Source organism: Ctenopharyngodon idella, chromosome 19 (genome assembly GCF_019924925.1).
Source record: "Ctenopharyngodon idella isolate HZGC_01 chromosome 19, HZGC01, whole genome shotgun sequence".
Lineage (NCBI taxonomy): Eukaryota > Metazoa > Chordata > Actinopteri > Cypriniformes > Xenocyprididae > Ctenopharyngodon > Ctenopharyngodon idella.
Window position 1 is genome coordinate 24380317 of NC_067238.1, and position 15208 is coordinate 24395524.

At 38.4% G+C, this 15208-nt stretch overlaps 1 protein-coding gene across 1 annotated transcript; it reads left to right on the forward strand.

Annotated features, from left to right (window-relative positions):
* Nucleotides 1-8562: 8562 nt before the first annotated feature.
* On the forward strand, nucleotides 8563-14485 carry LOC127501034 (4-galactosyl-N-acetylglucosaminide 3-alpha-L-fucosyltransferase 9-like). Its single transcript, XM_051872760.1, has 2 exons — nucleotides 8563-10540; nucleotides 11069-14485. The coding sequence occupies exon 2, from the start codon at nucleotides 11081-11083 to the stop codon at nucleotides 12233-12235; it is 1155 nt and encodes a 384-aa protein (XP_051728720.1). The 5' UTR covers nucleotides 8563-10540; nucleotides 11069-11080; the 3' UTR covers nucleotides 12236-14485.
* Nucleotides 14486-15208: the final 723 nt, after the last annotated feature.

A 15208-nucleotide genomic window follows, 5' to 3' on the forward strand; every position in this document is an offset into this window, starting at 1 on the left:
TGAAGCATTAAGAGTTCCTTTTACTGAAACTTAGGGAACAAAGCCCAACCCCACACCATAATCCCCCCTCCACCAAACTTTACACTTGGCACAATGCAGTCAGGCAAGTTCCATTCTCCTGGCAACTGCCAAACCCAGACTCGTCCATCGGATTGCCAGACAGAGACGCGTGATTCGTCACTTCAGAGAACACGTCTCCACTGCTCTAGAGTCCAGTGGTGGCGTGCTTTACACCACTGCATCCGATGCTTTGCATTGCACTTGGTGATGTAAGGCTTGGATGCAGCTGCTCGGCCATGGAAACCCATTCCATGAAGCTCTCTACGCACTTTTCTTGAGCTAGTCTGAAGGCCACATGAAGTTTGGAGGTCTGTAGCTATTGACTCTGCAGACCCGCTCTGTAATTTTACGTGGCCTACCACTTTGTGGCTGAGTTGCTGTTGTTCCCAATTGCTTCCACTTTGTTATGATACCACTAACAGTTGACTGTGGAATATTTAGTAGTGAGGAAATTTCAGCACTGTCAAAATAAAAGTAACAACAACAAGCGCAGTTTACGTCACTTCAGGCCCTAGGGGAACATTAGTTCTCAGGGAACCACACTGGAGGCTAGTTCCTATATCTATGTTCCAAGAACAACCCGATGCAAAAGCCCCTATTATTATACCATGCGTATGTTTATTTTTTATTATTATTTAAACCAAACCAATGTATAGTTGATATTTGAGGTTTAATGCTATATATTGCTAAACATTAATATTTAACTGTTTTACGAGAGGAACATTAAACGACCGACAGTAATATCCAGGCAGCTCAACTTTTTAAGAAATTTCACTGTTTGAATACTGTTAAAATATGTTATAATTTACATTTGATTCATGTAACTCATAACTGAAAGAAACGTTTTGCGTTTTCAACATAGATATCAGTAAGAGTGAAACTGTGCATATTTTAAACCAACACATTATTTGCAAATAGTTTAATTGATTAATTCACAACTGCAGTAGAACTTTTTTTTAATTTTTTATTTTTTTTACCATTTTTACTTTTATTTATTGCATCAATAAAACAGCCTGTAAAAATGTCACATTTACTGTCACATTTACCTCAGAAAAGCTGTTCAATGTCCAAAAACTCATTAGTCAGCTACAAAAATGAACTTAGAGAGGAGCATTTTGCTAAATATATGCACTATAGGCTATTGTATATTCTTCGTATTTGTACTTAACATGTGATTCGATATTAAATGTATAAATCAGTTTTATGACAGCCATCATTTGTTGCACATTAATCTGACAATAAATGTGGCACACCCATTTTTTCTGATGCACACTGGCTATGTTAGTGGTTTGCCAGCTGTGTTTGTTTTCCAAAGAGGATCTCCAATTTATGCAAAGGTTTTTTTTTTTTTTTTTTTGTCTTTTGTAAAGGCATCTCGTGTTACAGATTGTGTTAAATGGATCCAAAAATGCTTTCTGGGTGGTGTTGACATGAGTTTGCACTTATTGCGAAAGAAAAAAAACAAAGCATTAACCACGCTCTCTCAGCTAAATAGGTGCTGAGACCTATATAACAAATTAAAAAATACAAAAAAGGTCTGCACTCTAAAACACTTTTTTCGTTACACACAGAGCTGCTTGAAGTGTACATCAGAGTAGACTCGCTCCCTCGGTCAAAATCGAGGGGACCAGGGTCTGTCCATATAAACTCCCCTCCTCCACTTCACGAAGTAGAACACACTTAAAAATGGTGGCAGGGATTCCTGCGAGGGGAAGTGCTTATAGGGAAGGGCTTACAGGAAGTTTGCGAGCGCATCCAGCAGATTTCATCCCCAACCCCAATCAAACACACCTGAACCAGCTAATCAAGTTGTTCAGGGTTGCTTGATAATTACAGACAGGTGTGTTGGAGCAGGTTTGAAACTGAAGTCTGCAGGACAGTAGTTCTCCAGGAGCAGGGTTGGGTACCCCTGGTTTAGTCCTTATTCCACATGTGGGAAAGTTGAGCCCTGTGGCAGACACAGCAGATTTTAGAGGAGAAAAACTCATTTTGATATAAGAAAGTAACTTTTTTTTTTACTTCAGTTATTTTGACTATGGCAATTCCTGCTTTGTAGTTAAACTCATCAAATCTAAATTATGTTTATTGTGTGTCCATGTAGATATTTTTCATGCAAGTTGTTAGTGCCAATGTTTTGGCTTTTAGCTGTAAGGTGAGCTAGTTCATGGCTACAAGACTCTGGGTTAGTTGTAACATCAATACAGCATGTTACAGCCTACCCCAAGTAAATTTTTTGTTGTATTTATGTGTTTTTTTTTCTTTTTCTTTCAGTATGCCTAGGTCAGGGGTGTCTAAACTCAGTCCTGGAGGGCCACTGTCCAGCAAAATTTAGTTCCAACTTGCCTCAAAACACCTGACTGGAAGTTTCTAGTATGTCTAGTAGAACTTGATTAGCTGGTTCAGACAAATTGATGGATGTAAAATGAGCATTTGCATTTTTGTTACACACACGCACACACCCCAGTTATGTTAAAAATTCTGAGTCGAATAAAAAGCTTTCAAACCTGTTTTTTTTTTTGTTATAATCCTTATTTCATACATCTCACCCCGGTGGATATCATAATGTTACATCTCATCCCAGGGTCTGTTACAACTAACCCGGACTATGGGATGAATTGTAACATTTCACTCCCTGTGTTTGAAACTAAACCATGAATTTTTCTGTTTGTGCTACAAAGATAACAGCTATGTCATTTAATCTGAATCAAAATCGTTATTTATACACAGAGATAGGGTTTTTTGTATGTTAAACTGTCAAAAAATGCCACTCCCAGTTTTTCTGACGTACACCCAGGGTTACGAGTGTTTCATTTTCATCATCTCACCTGACTAGTTTGGCAAGTGATTCTCAGAGAGCACCTGTAAACATCACGGATCACTTCGATACTCTTGACTTTTCTAATACAGGTAAGTAAACTTATTTTTTCAGTTTGTGATTTATATATATAATCACTAGCCTACTGTATATAGATAGCCAAAGATGGGCACACATAAATCAAAAATTATTTAATTACAAATTACAAATACTTACTCGTCAAATGTGTTTAAATAAAATACAAAATACTGCTGTGAAAAAATGTATTTAATTAAAATACAAGTAATTTGTAATTTGAAAATACAAACAAAATGTACAAGCAATCATTTGAAGTGTGGGAGTAACTGGAGTTAGATACGTGTAAGAGTAGGGTGAAGTCAGCTAAAATGGGATATCAGGTAAAATGGACCAATAATGTTGTATCTCTTTAAATTTTTACAGCCAATCACAATAACTGATCTTGCATTTTTGCTTCAACATTGACATGTAACAATAGTTTTGACTGGTCTGAGTTTTTTGACACTGACAGGGCAGTGTTACATGAAGCTTGTCTGAGAAATTGTAAGGAAAGTGAGCCTGACATAGTAAATTTCATTCATCACTAATAAGGGTTCTAAAGCAATTATAGGTAAGCTTACCAACAAAGCAAAGGTTTATGAACAATGTTTTGACATGCTCTTTCAAATAAAAAAGTTTAATTTAAAAAAGAAACTTCGTTTTAGTTAGAAATGGCTGGTTAAGCTAAAATGGGCCACAATTTTTAGCTAAAATGGGCTGCATATACACACACACACACACACACACACACACACACACACACACACACACACACACACTTTTACACAGAAATTGAGGGTGAAAATAGGTTTATAGGCCTAGATGTATCCATAGATAATCTGAACAGTCTTTAAAAAAAATCGCATTGCAGACAGTATGGCAGGAGGACAAGCAAAGAAAGGAAAGAGATAGGGAAAGAAAGGAAGATGTCAGTACAGTACAATGTTAAGACCTATAGCTACAGGAAATGTTAAAGTGATTTGTTTTTTTTTTTTTTGTCAAAGATGTTCTAATCTTAAAACGTTTGACAGATATTTGACAAGCGTACACAAATACATGCATTTTTAATTAAATATTCGTTCAACTTTATATTTAATGAAATACATTGATGGTGTTGTTGCTATGGCACACTATTGACAATAGTGTCAATTTACTGTTAAAAATAAAATTATACCGAAATTACCTGTGTTCTCTTTTTCTATTGGCCCATTTTACCTGAATATTGTGCCGTGGCTCAAGAAGGGACCTTCTGATACTCTAACTCTCATCATTTTAAAACAATTATACTTTTTCACATTTTAAATATATATATATAAATATATATAATATCAGAATATTATCGTTTAGTGCAGAAGATGTGCTTTTAACTTAGAAAATTGGTGAGATCTTCTCCGTAAATATAGTCGGAATTCGCCACCTCGTGGCAGTACTGATCTTTTATTATGACCATGTACGCGGCAACATGTGAGAAGCACATTCTGCTGTTTGAACGCATACGAAATGAATCCGGTCGAATGCGTTTTTGACTACCTCTGGAAGAGGTCGAAAGTGGACAAGCTCAAAATTTTTTAGAACCCGTTCACACCTGTATTTAGCACCTGTGATCCGATCGAACAAAACACATCTTAGTTCCAGGTGTAAACAGGGCCATCAATAAATGTGACGCCATTCTCAGACATGGCTTATCGTTATGTGATTTCTACAGCTGGCTTTTTAAATAATTTTGAAGTTAGGACACCAGTGGGGTTATCCTAAAGTTGATCCAGTTTTGGTTCTATAATGCCCTTTATCCTATCCGTAGTTAAGATAAGATAAAGCACTTAAGAAATGTCATTCTGTAATAGCTTTTCTCCTAAATGAGGTCCTAACTGAAATTGCCATGGCTACCAAACAGTCGAATACGGTTTCTAAAGTTAGGATCTTTCTGTAATAGGCCTATACATCTACTGTGGCCACGTTCACACAGCAGCAAAATACGGTTATCAGTCCTGTACGTTCACACTGTCAGTTTTAGGGATTGACAACCGCATTTACTTACAGGTGTGTCTCGAAATATCCCGTTCCCACAGCAACTTACAGTAGCGTCTCGAATACTGTCTGTATGAACGTGTAACGAGATTCAAGCCCATATTCTCTAACTAGTAACCATATCGACAGTGACCAAAGTAATATCAAAGACGACGACGTCCATAAAACTGAAAAGTCTTATCACTTTTGACAGGACACTTTTAAGGGTTCAATTGAGCCGCGAGTTCATCCATCAAATCTTCATTAACCGACAGCAATTCAAATGTAAATGTGCTAGCCGGACACATTTAATTTTTGCACTCGTGTCTCACGTCCTTTGCATCGTCTCGCGCATGACATGGCATTTGAGTTGTGCATAGAACACAAAACTGATGGGAGCGGCTCCGGTGGAGAACAGTGATCTTCAGATGACACACAGCTCATATCTCCGTCGCTGTAAGTTACTGAAAGTGAAACCACACACGAAACCCCTTAGCATAGCGGCTCTCTTGCACTGTATGACGTGACGGACAAGTTGTCCAGTCCTGTTCCGTTCACACTGCACAAATTTTCCAAGAATGCAGTTGTGAGTCCTGAAAATTTACGTGTGTGAGTTCGATTACAGAGTTACGGTGGTTGTCACTCCCGTAAATAACCGTACTGTGTGTGAACGTAGCCGTATTAAGGACTCAAATATAGGACTGACACCCGTTTTCTGTTGCTGTGTGAACGTGGCGTACTTGAGTCCTTAATAAGGTTACGTTCACACACAGTACGGTTATTTACGGGTTTGACAACCGCATTCTGTAACCTACCTCACACCTGTACATTTTCAGGGTTCACTACCGCATTCTCGGAAAACCCGCGCTGTGTGAACGGAACCGGACTGGACAACTAGTTGTCTGTCACGTCACCTGACGTACGTGAGTAGTGCAAACTGCATAAAAGAGTTTCGCAGAGTAAGGCCGTGTGTCCACCAAAGCGTTTTTTCCAGAGGCTAGCGTACTTTTCCAATTGTTTTCAATGGGAGCGCCGCGTTTTTTTTAAACGGCAGGAGCGTAACGAAGTGCTGAGCCGGTCGCCTCGAGTTGAAGAATGTTCTACACTCGGAGTAAAACGCAGTGCTCATCACTGTCACTTTTTAGCCAGCTGTCCAATCAGAGTGGAGGAGGGGCGGGACAAATACAACACCGACCAGCAACATTCTTGCTGTACAATGATATCAACAAGCACAGCACGGAACAAAATGGATGGGAAATTAATATTGCTGGTCTCCGAACATACATAGCAAAAACTCTACATTGTGTCACATTTTTAGTCTGAAACAAATTACCTGCAAAATCAGTTATAAGTAACAGTGCCGCGGATATTCCGTATTAGAGCAACAAAGCGTCTCAACTGAAAAAAAACGCTGCGCTGCTGAAGCGCAGCTAGGCGTTTTCAGCAGAGCGCATAGTGTTTTCAGCTGGCTAAAAACGCTTTGGTGGACACACAGCCTAAGTCTGACTGTCTGAGTTCAGCTGAGCTGAGTGTTCTGTAAACAAGATATGCTAAAAAAATACAATAAAGCAGTTGTGTATGTTTACAGACATGGACAAAATTGTTGGTACCCTTGATAAATATGATCAAAGATGACTGTAAAAATAAATCTGCATTGTTTATTCTTTTGATCTTTAATTCATAAAATTAGCAAAAATATAACCTTTCATTGAAGGAAAAGAATTGAAAGTGGGGGGAAACTCACATTATGAAATAAATGTTTTTCTCCAAAACACGTTGGCCACAATTATTGGCATCCTTTTATACATTCAATATTATTCAATACTTTTTGCAACCTCCTTTTCCCAAGATAACAGCTCTAAGTCTTCACCTATAATGCCTGATGAGTTTGGAGAACACCTGACAAGAGATCAGAGACCATTCCTTCATACAGAATCTCTCCAGATCCTTCAGATTCCCAGCTCCATGTTGGTGCTTCTTCTCTTCAGTTCACCCCACTCATTTTCTTTAGGGTTCAGGTCAGGGGACTGGGATGGCCATGGCAGAAGCTTCATTTTGTGCTCAGTGACACATTTTTGTGTTGGTTTTGATGTTTGTTTTGGATCATTGTCCTGATGGAAGATCCAACCACGGCCCATTATTGGATTTCTAGCAGAAGCAGTCAGGTTTTGATTTTTTATCTGCTGGTATTTGATAGAATCCATGAGACCATGTATCTGAACAAGATGTCCAGGACCTCCAGCAGAAAAATAGGCCCACAACATTAAAGATCCAGCAGTATATTTAACCGTGGGCATGGGGTACTTTTTATCCATGTGTGCACCAAACACATCTGGTGGGTTTGCTGCCAAAAAGCTCTTTTTTTTAGTTTCATCTGACCATAGAAGCCGGTCCCGTTTGAAGTTCCAGTCGTGTCTGACAACTGAATATGCTGCAGATTGTTTCTGGATGAGAGCAGAGGATTTTCCAGAACAACCTGTGGGAATGTAGGTGCTCCTCCTCACCATGCATTAGGACGATTTAGGCACACGTCCTCTTCCAGGCAGATTTGTAACATCTTTAGTTGATTGGAACTTCTTAATTATTGCCCTGATAGTGGAAATGGGGATTTTCAATGCTTTAGCTATTTTCTTACAGCCACTTTCTATTTTGTGAAGCTCAACAATCTTTTGCTGCACATCAGAACTATATTCTTTGGTTTTACTCATTGCGATTAATGATTACAGGAATTCGGCCTTTGTGTTTCCTTATGTTTATACTTCTGTGGAACAGGAAGTCATGGCTGGACAATTTCATGTTCATGATCACCCTGGTGTGCTAAAAAAAATATATAAATATGAATGGGAATATACTTCAGAGATATTTTACTCATAAAAAATTCTAGGGGTGCCAATAATTGTGGCCAACGTGTTTTGGAGAAAAACATTTATTTCATAATGTGATTTTTCCCCCCACTTTCAATTCTTTTCCTTCAATGAAAGGTTAGATTTTTGCTAATTTTATGAATTAAAGATCAAAAGGATAAACAAGACTTTATTGCAGATTTATTTTTACAGTTATCTTTGATCATATTTATCAAGGATACCAACAATTTTGTCCATGTCTCTATGTGCATGTTTAAATTAGGTTGTGTAAAAAGGGGAAAAATGGACAAACTCCGGGCAATGGTCAGTCATCTTGGAAAAGATTTTATGTAACAATCGTGAAGGGAGTTTGAAGCCCTTATGCAAATGGGTCAGGAGAGGGATGAAGAAGTGCGTAAAGAGCATAAAAAGTCGGATCATGATGATGCAGACTGTAATCCAGACCCTGCAAACAAACACAAACAGGCCAGACACATTCAGCACACCTCACAATTTCACTCACTTCAACTACCCAAACCCTTCTCCCTTCACGCAATCCTGCAAAGATGACAGAAAAATGACTCTCAATTGCTGTCCTGCGGCAAAACATGCTAACGATTGCGTTTTAGACCACACGATTTTGAGTGCAACCTAGTATGGATGAGCAACTTTTGGAAAACGCTTCTCAATACTCATATTGATGCTTCCTTGTTTCCTCACTCTGTCCTCCAGCCCATGACCCGGAAACCAATCAAACACAGCCATCTTGAAGGGCATCTCAATCATAGATGCCACAACATTGCAGAGCTTCTGGCTGTGAAATTTAAATTTACGAAGAAATGGGATAACCTTTCAAAAAATGAGAATGTGTTGAGTTTGTGTTTTTATATGTATTAACTCAATGTTACAGGTTTTAAACTATGATCACTTTTTAGTGTCGTGTTAGCTGACACCTTCGTCTTGTATTGTGTTAGTTTAGCAAAATCATCTGCTGAAATCTATTGCAGATACATGCGTCGAACTAGAATGCACAAATAAGAAATGAGAAGCACCCCTCATTTTTTTATTTGTGCTACCTCGTTTCCTTTCCTCGCTTACTTTCCTTGCGTCTTAGGCCCTGTCCCAAATGGCACACTTCATTTGCACTTTCGGTAGACTTGCAAAGGCTGCGATCTGTGATCTGGGGAATGCTAATGTTAGCCTGCTAGCATTGAAAGCATACGATTCCACCCTCTCTGCAAATCATCATCCAAAGCCACGCCTCCAAAACACATGAAGGCACACAAAGGCTGAATCCTAAATGGCACCCTAAACCCTCACGGTCTTCCTCTGAGTCCGCACTTTTGTGACGTAATGCCGCTTTGACTGCCGGGTAAAGTCATCTGCATAGCTCGCAGACTTGCGGGCTTAGCTGAAGTGCGCATCGAGGGCGCATAGCGGCCGCAAAGGGGGCGCTCACGAGCACCCATCTGAAACCTAAAATGATGAATATGACACCCTACAGTCTTGTGGACTTAACGGACACGTGCACGCGGCAGCCATTGTAAGTCCACAAGACCGAAAGTGCATAGCAGTGTGCCATTTGGGATTCAGCCTGTAGCTATGCAGCAGACTTCTTTGCGACGGTCAAAGCGGCATTACGTCACGAAAGTGCGGACTGCAAGTGTTTAGGGTGCCATTTGGGACAGGGCCTTAGCTCCACCCCCTTAGGATGTGAGGGAAGGACACGCCTGTGTGTCCTAGTTCATGACTCCTCGCCTCCTCATGGTGCAATTAGAGGCTACATCCGAAAACTAAAAAATGCTGCCTTCGGAGGACGCATTCCAAGGTAGGAAGGCATCAAGGCACATCCAAATCCAGTGTTACCTTCACTTCCTGTCTCATGAGATGCCTTTATCTGATTGATTTTTGAAGGCTGAAGGCAGCATAGATGTATCCTTCGCTGCCTTTGATATCCCACAATCCTGTGCTTTCCATTCTGTGACAGATGAGATAAATAATAAAGATGGCGTCTGAAAGTTGGATAGGGCGCCGAAGCAACAAGTCAGCTGAGTTTTCGGATGTAGCCAGAGAATTGAGATGTCCTTCAAGATGGTTAAGTTTGATCGGTTTCCGGGTCATGGGCTGGAGGACAGAGGAGCGAGGAAACGAGTAACCATCAGTTTGAGTATTGAGAAGCACCTGTGAAGTCGGACACTTCCTGCGGTGATGCTGGTGTTTGAAGTGTTTGCGGACTTTTCACAACAAAGTGAATTAAATTTAAAATACCATTGAAGTGGAATCTATGTTTTTTATCAGTTAGTGCTCGAAGTGGACACTTCTATATTTTAACCTGTAGCATACCATCACTTTTTCTTGCGTAATGGCACTCACATGTTGAAGTTTTGTAGGGTTACCATAGCTCCTGCGGTTATGGTAAAGAATGGGCATGCAAAACTTAAAGGCTATACTGCACATTGATTAGCAATGTACATGCAAGTATATAGTGATAAGCTGCGTCCGAAATCACGTACTGTTGAGTAGGTACTACATTTTAATTTAAATTTACTTCATGACCATTAAAAAAGTACGTTCTATATAGTACGAATGCGTGTAGTATGATTGTATTCGGACGTACTACATCCGCAATGTTGTAACTGTCACATGACCTACCAGCGTCAGCTACATCCCTTCAACTCCATTCATAAATCCTCTTTCGTGGCCTCGTGGGATAGTCAAGTGTCCATTGTATGTGCACTTCAGAATCTCACCGAAAGTAGTAAGTCGTCCGGGTCCTTTTCGTCTACTGTTTTTCGAATACTATGAATTCGGACATACTACTCTGTTTGCATACTGTTTTTTGCGCACTATATAGTAGAGAAGTATTTGATTTCGGACGCAGCTATAGTCTCTTTGATAGTTACATTAGCACATGCTAGTGTGTTGTTGCTAACTAGCACATAATCATAAATGTTATGATTTAGTTTATTCAATATTTCAATTAAATTGTAGTTAACATGTTTGTGTATAGTACAAAATAATTTTAAGTTCTACTAACTTAATCTAAATGTTTTAAGGGAATCAGTTTCCACAAACATTTTGAGTTTTCTGAACAGTGTAGCCCATCATTTTATAAAACACAAGAAGAATCTTACACTTATTTTGTCTTTAAATATACATTGTACTTACAGACAGACTGGAGCATTTTCCCATTCAAATCTAGATGACCATTTATGTATTTTAAAGGCAATTTTATAATATTTTAAGCCAATTATTGATGTGTTCTCTTTCTTCTCCCCTGCATTAGTGAAGGATAAAAATGTCAGCTCCTTGGATAACTGCTGTAAAGACAGTAATTGTCATGTTTTTGTTGGAATGTCTTATACTCTCTGTATACCACCTCCAACCGCTGGGATATTTTAACCAAGGAGTCCAGATAAATAACAACACAGAAGAAAGTTGCCTCCATGTTCTTAAGATGCAGAACTACATGTGCACTGTGAACATCACCACGGAGAAATTCCTGATGACAACATCTGTACCAAAACCCTTGACTTCCACTGAGATAGAAGAACCAGATACCATTGTGTTGATCTGGATGTGGCCTTTTGGTTCAAGTTTTGGCCTTGGACCCTGCAGTTCAGCTTCCAATATCCATGGCTGTCGTTTAACAGATGACAGAGGTCTGTTTAACGAAGCACATGGGGTTATGTTTCATCATAGAGATATCAGTTGGGATTTATCCAACATGCCGAAACTTCCACGGCCTGCTTTCCAGAAGTGGATATGGTGGAATATGGAGTCTCCAACTCATTCAGGTCAAAATCCTCTGCTAAAAGAACTGTTTAATCTGACTTCAAGTTACCGCCGGGATTCAGATATTCCAGTACCGTACGGTTGGCTCTCAGATGCCACGGAGGTAGAGAAAAATTATACTATCCCAAAGAAGGAAAAATTAGTTTGCTGGGTTGTAAGTAACTATAGTCCAAATCATAAGCGTTCACAATACTTTAATGAGTTAGTGAAACACATTAACGTGGATGCCCATGGAAGACACTTCGGCAGTTCAATTAACCATAATGAATATTTAAATTTGGTGTCCAGTTGCAAATTCTACCTGTCCTTTGAGAATTCTGTTCACAGAGACTACATGACTGAGAAGCTGTTCAACCCTCTAGCGCTTGGTACCGTTCCAGTTGTTCTTGGCCCAACGAGAGAGAACTATGAGCAGTTCATACCAAGTGAATCCTTCATCCATGTGGATGACTTCCCAACCCCAAAAGAACTGGCTGATCATCTAAAACTCATGGACCAAAACGAGGATCTGTACAGGCAGTACTTTACCTGGAGAGAACATTTTGTTTCAAAGGGAGCATTATTCGGTCTTGACCATGCCTGTCGGATTTGTGAACATATTAGAAAGAATAAGCACTACAGAGTGGTCAAAGATCTCAACAGCTGGTACTGGGGTTAGGGGGGAATTTTAAGACAATGCTGACTGACCAGGGGTGGTAAGTCATGAGTAAAGAAAATTTACATCTCATTTAACCACATGTCCTGCTCCAGCTTTGCGCTGCAAGGTGGGCCAAGTTATATTTCAAAAGGCGTTTGTCGCAAATTCAATGATTCATTTTTGTTTAATGCTTCAAAATTAATCTCACATTTGAACGATTAACATTATAAATTTATGGGAAATTATGTTCTTTTATATATATTTGGGGCAGGGATTAAAACGGTTCAAAAAACAAAAACAAAATTTTTAATGGGTTTTTTTTTTTTTTTACTCTCTTTTTAATATAAATAAATATAAATATGTGACAAATATTATACTACGGTTACCATACCTCAAGACATTGTTTCATTTCAAGACATTTGTCAGGTTTTTGTCCTTAAAATTGTCTTGTGTGTAATAATTTCTTACGCATCTCAACCCAAGCTTCTGCTGCTAATTCCAAAACGTCATTTTCAAGCTAATGCAGTTATGGGAGAGAAATTGATAGACTGCTTAAGAGTGTGTGAATTACTTAAAAAGTTAAAAAAAAAAAGAAAAAAAAAGGCTGCTCTGGTTGCCACTACTTTACCTTAAAAAAATAAAATAAAATAAAATACCATTTTAGGTTTCACAGGACATAAATTTGCCCTTAAATTCATCCATTTTGTTCTAATTCACCAAATGGAAACACAATAAATCGAAAATAGATAAACAGCTTGAATATTCGATGTGAGATGGGCGTTTCGAGGATCATATGACACTAAAGACTGGAGTAATGATGCTGAAAATTGAACTGTGCCATTACAGGAATAAATTATATTAAAATATAATATATAATATATATTAAATTATAAGAAAAAAAAGTGATATAAAATTGAAAAATATAACAATATTAATGTGTTTACTGTAATTTTCAATAAATAAATGCAGCCTTGATGTGACTTGTTTAACATGATCAACCCAGTTAATTTTGTATGATCAACTCTGAAGTAGGGGGGAGACCGGGGGCAAATGTAACATCTCAAATTACACCAATCAGAAACAAGACAGAATTATGAAACTCATTTTGCATGTGCTCTGTGGAGATCCCTCTCTGCATACCAAAGGACAAGCTTCTAAATCATTCTTGGTAGCTAAAGTTTTAATACATAGATTCATTTTTGAGGTATAAAAGGTCTTGTTTTGATGACCATTCTGTTGTCTAACATTTGATATCTTTGTCAAACATTAGCTTTGTTGTTTCTAGCTAGCAGGGTAGCTTGTCACTGGGTGGTACAGTCGGGGGCAATTGTAACACTGCATTACAATTGCCCCCGACACCATCAAACTAGTGTCCAGCTTAGTAAGAACATCAAAATAGATTATTTTTTTCCAATAATTTAAGAAAAGTGTTTTTGCCTCTCAACCTGGGGATCCATGTTACTGAGTAGGCCCTGTACACTCTCTGTTCACAGCATGCCTAGGTTCAGACCAAGGAAAACAGCAAGGGGAGTTAATTAATTGTTCTGGATAATATGGATGTAATGGATATTGAATAGTTTTAACTATATCTATATTCTCTGGAGTTTATTGAGGTCATTGGTATTTATATGAAGGTATTACATGTGTTGTTACAATTGCCCCCATATGCTGTTACAATCGCCTCGCATGTGGGGGCAGATGTAACATTTGACTTCTAATGTTTCAATCAATATTGTGACTCTAACATTGCTTGTAAAAACATTTGGTGACTGTTAACAAGTAGAACACAGGTACAAGTTTCTGACATAAAAATTGTATCCAAATATTTCAAAAGGTTTTTGAGTAATGACCACATTACCAAAATTTGTTACAATTGCCCCCGGTCTCCCCCTATTCCTTCATTTAAACAACTTAATTTGATCTAAGACTGGAGATTGCATCGGAAATAAATGAGTGAGTGCAATGGGACAATTTTTAATTTGTATCATCTTTACTCTTAATCTGGTGTTGTACAGCCTACTCTTGTTTAGTTCTAATTAATGCTCTTTAATGTGATGTGTGTTCTTTTATTTCTTTAATACAAAGGTGTTCAGATTCTGCCGTTTTCTATTACACATACAATATAAATGCTTGAGTGCATCTTTCAATCATGAAATGCGTCGGAATAATGATCTTTTCGTCATACATGATTAATGTTGGAAAATTAAATTGGTAGATTAAGTACTCTATTTGTGACTGATTGTACTTTTGTTGAATAAATCACAAAAATTCTGTGCTGTGTGCATCGTCATTGATAGAGGGTAAAGTAAAAGTTGTTTTATGCTATGAAGCCATTTGAAGCTTCTGCCTTACAAACGCGACACAGACCTAATTTAAATATTGTACGGGAAACAGAAATCCGATTGGTTATCCAGATACAGAGGGGACTAATGTGGACCAATGTAAATGCGCCATGTCCTGATTGGCTAATAAAAACACAGACATTTTGGATTCATACGGCAATAAAATCACTACCCCCTGTAAATGGTGAAAGTACCTTACGTCCCCCTGAGAAACAATTACCGTCTGAATAGGGCTAAAGACTATCTTTATGAGTCAGTCAGACGCAAAGACTTTTATATTGAAATGGACTAAAACGAGGAAACAAGGACGTGGTTTTTACTTCTTACGAGACGCAATTGCATGCATTGGCTAGCGCTGTCAATGGAATGTCTTAAATGTTAAAAGGACAAAGATAAAGATATCGCTTTCCTCAGCGGACATTCAAACTGATTTTGTGATTATGAATATAAGATTGACCTGAAGAATATCAGATGCAGGTTCTACACTTGCTCAGGTGATCTCTCTCATAATACTCTACATATTACAATGAAGCGACTCAACTTTCCTTCATTATAAGATCTAAAGTAACATTTTAGAATTAGTAACGGAGGCTTGGGCTCAACTGTTAAACTGTCAACTTGAGATTTGAATCTGTGGCAGAAGGAAGAAGTG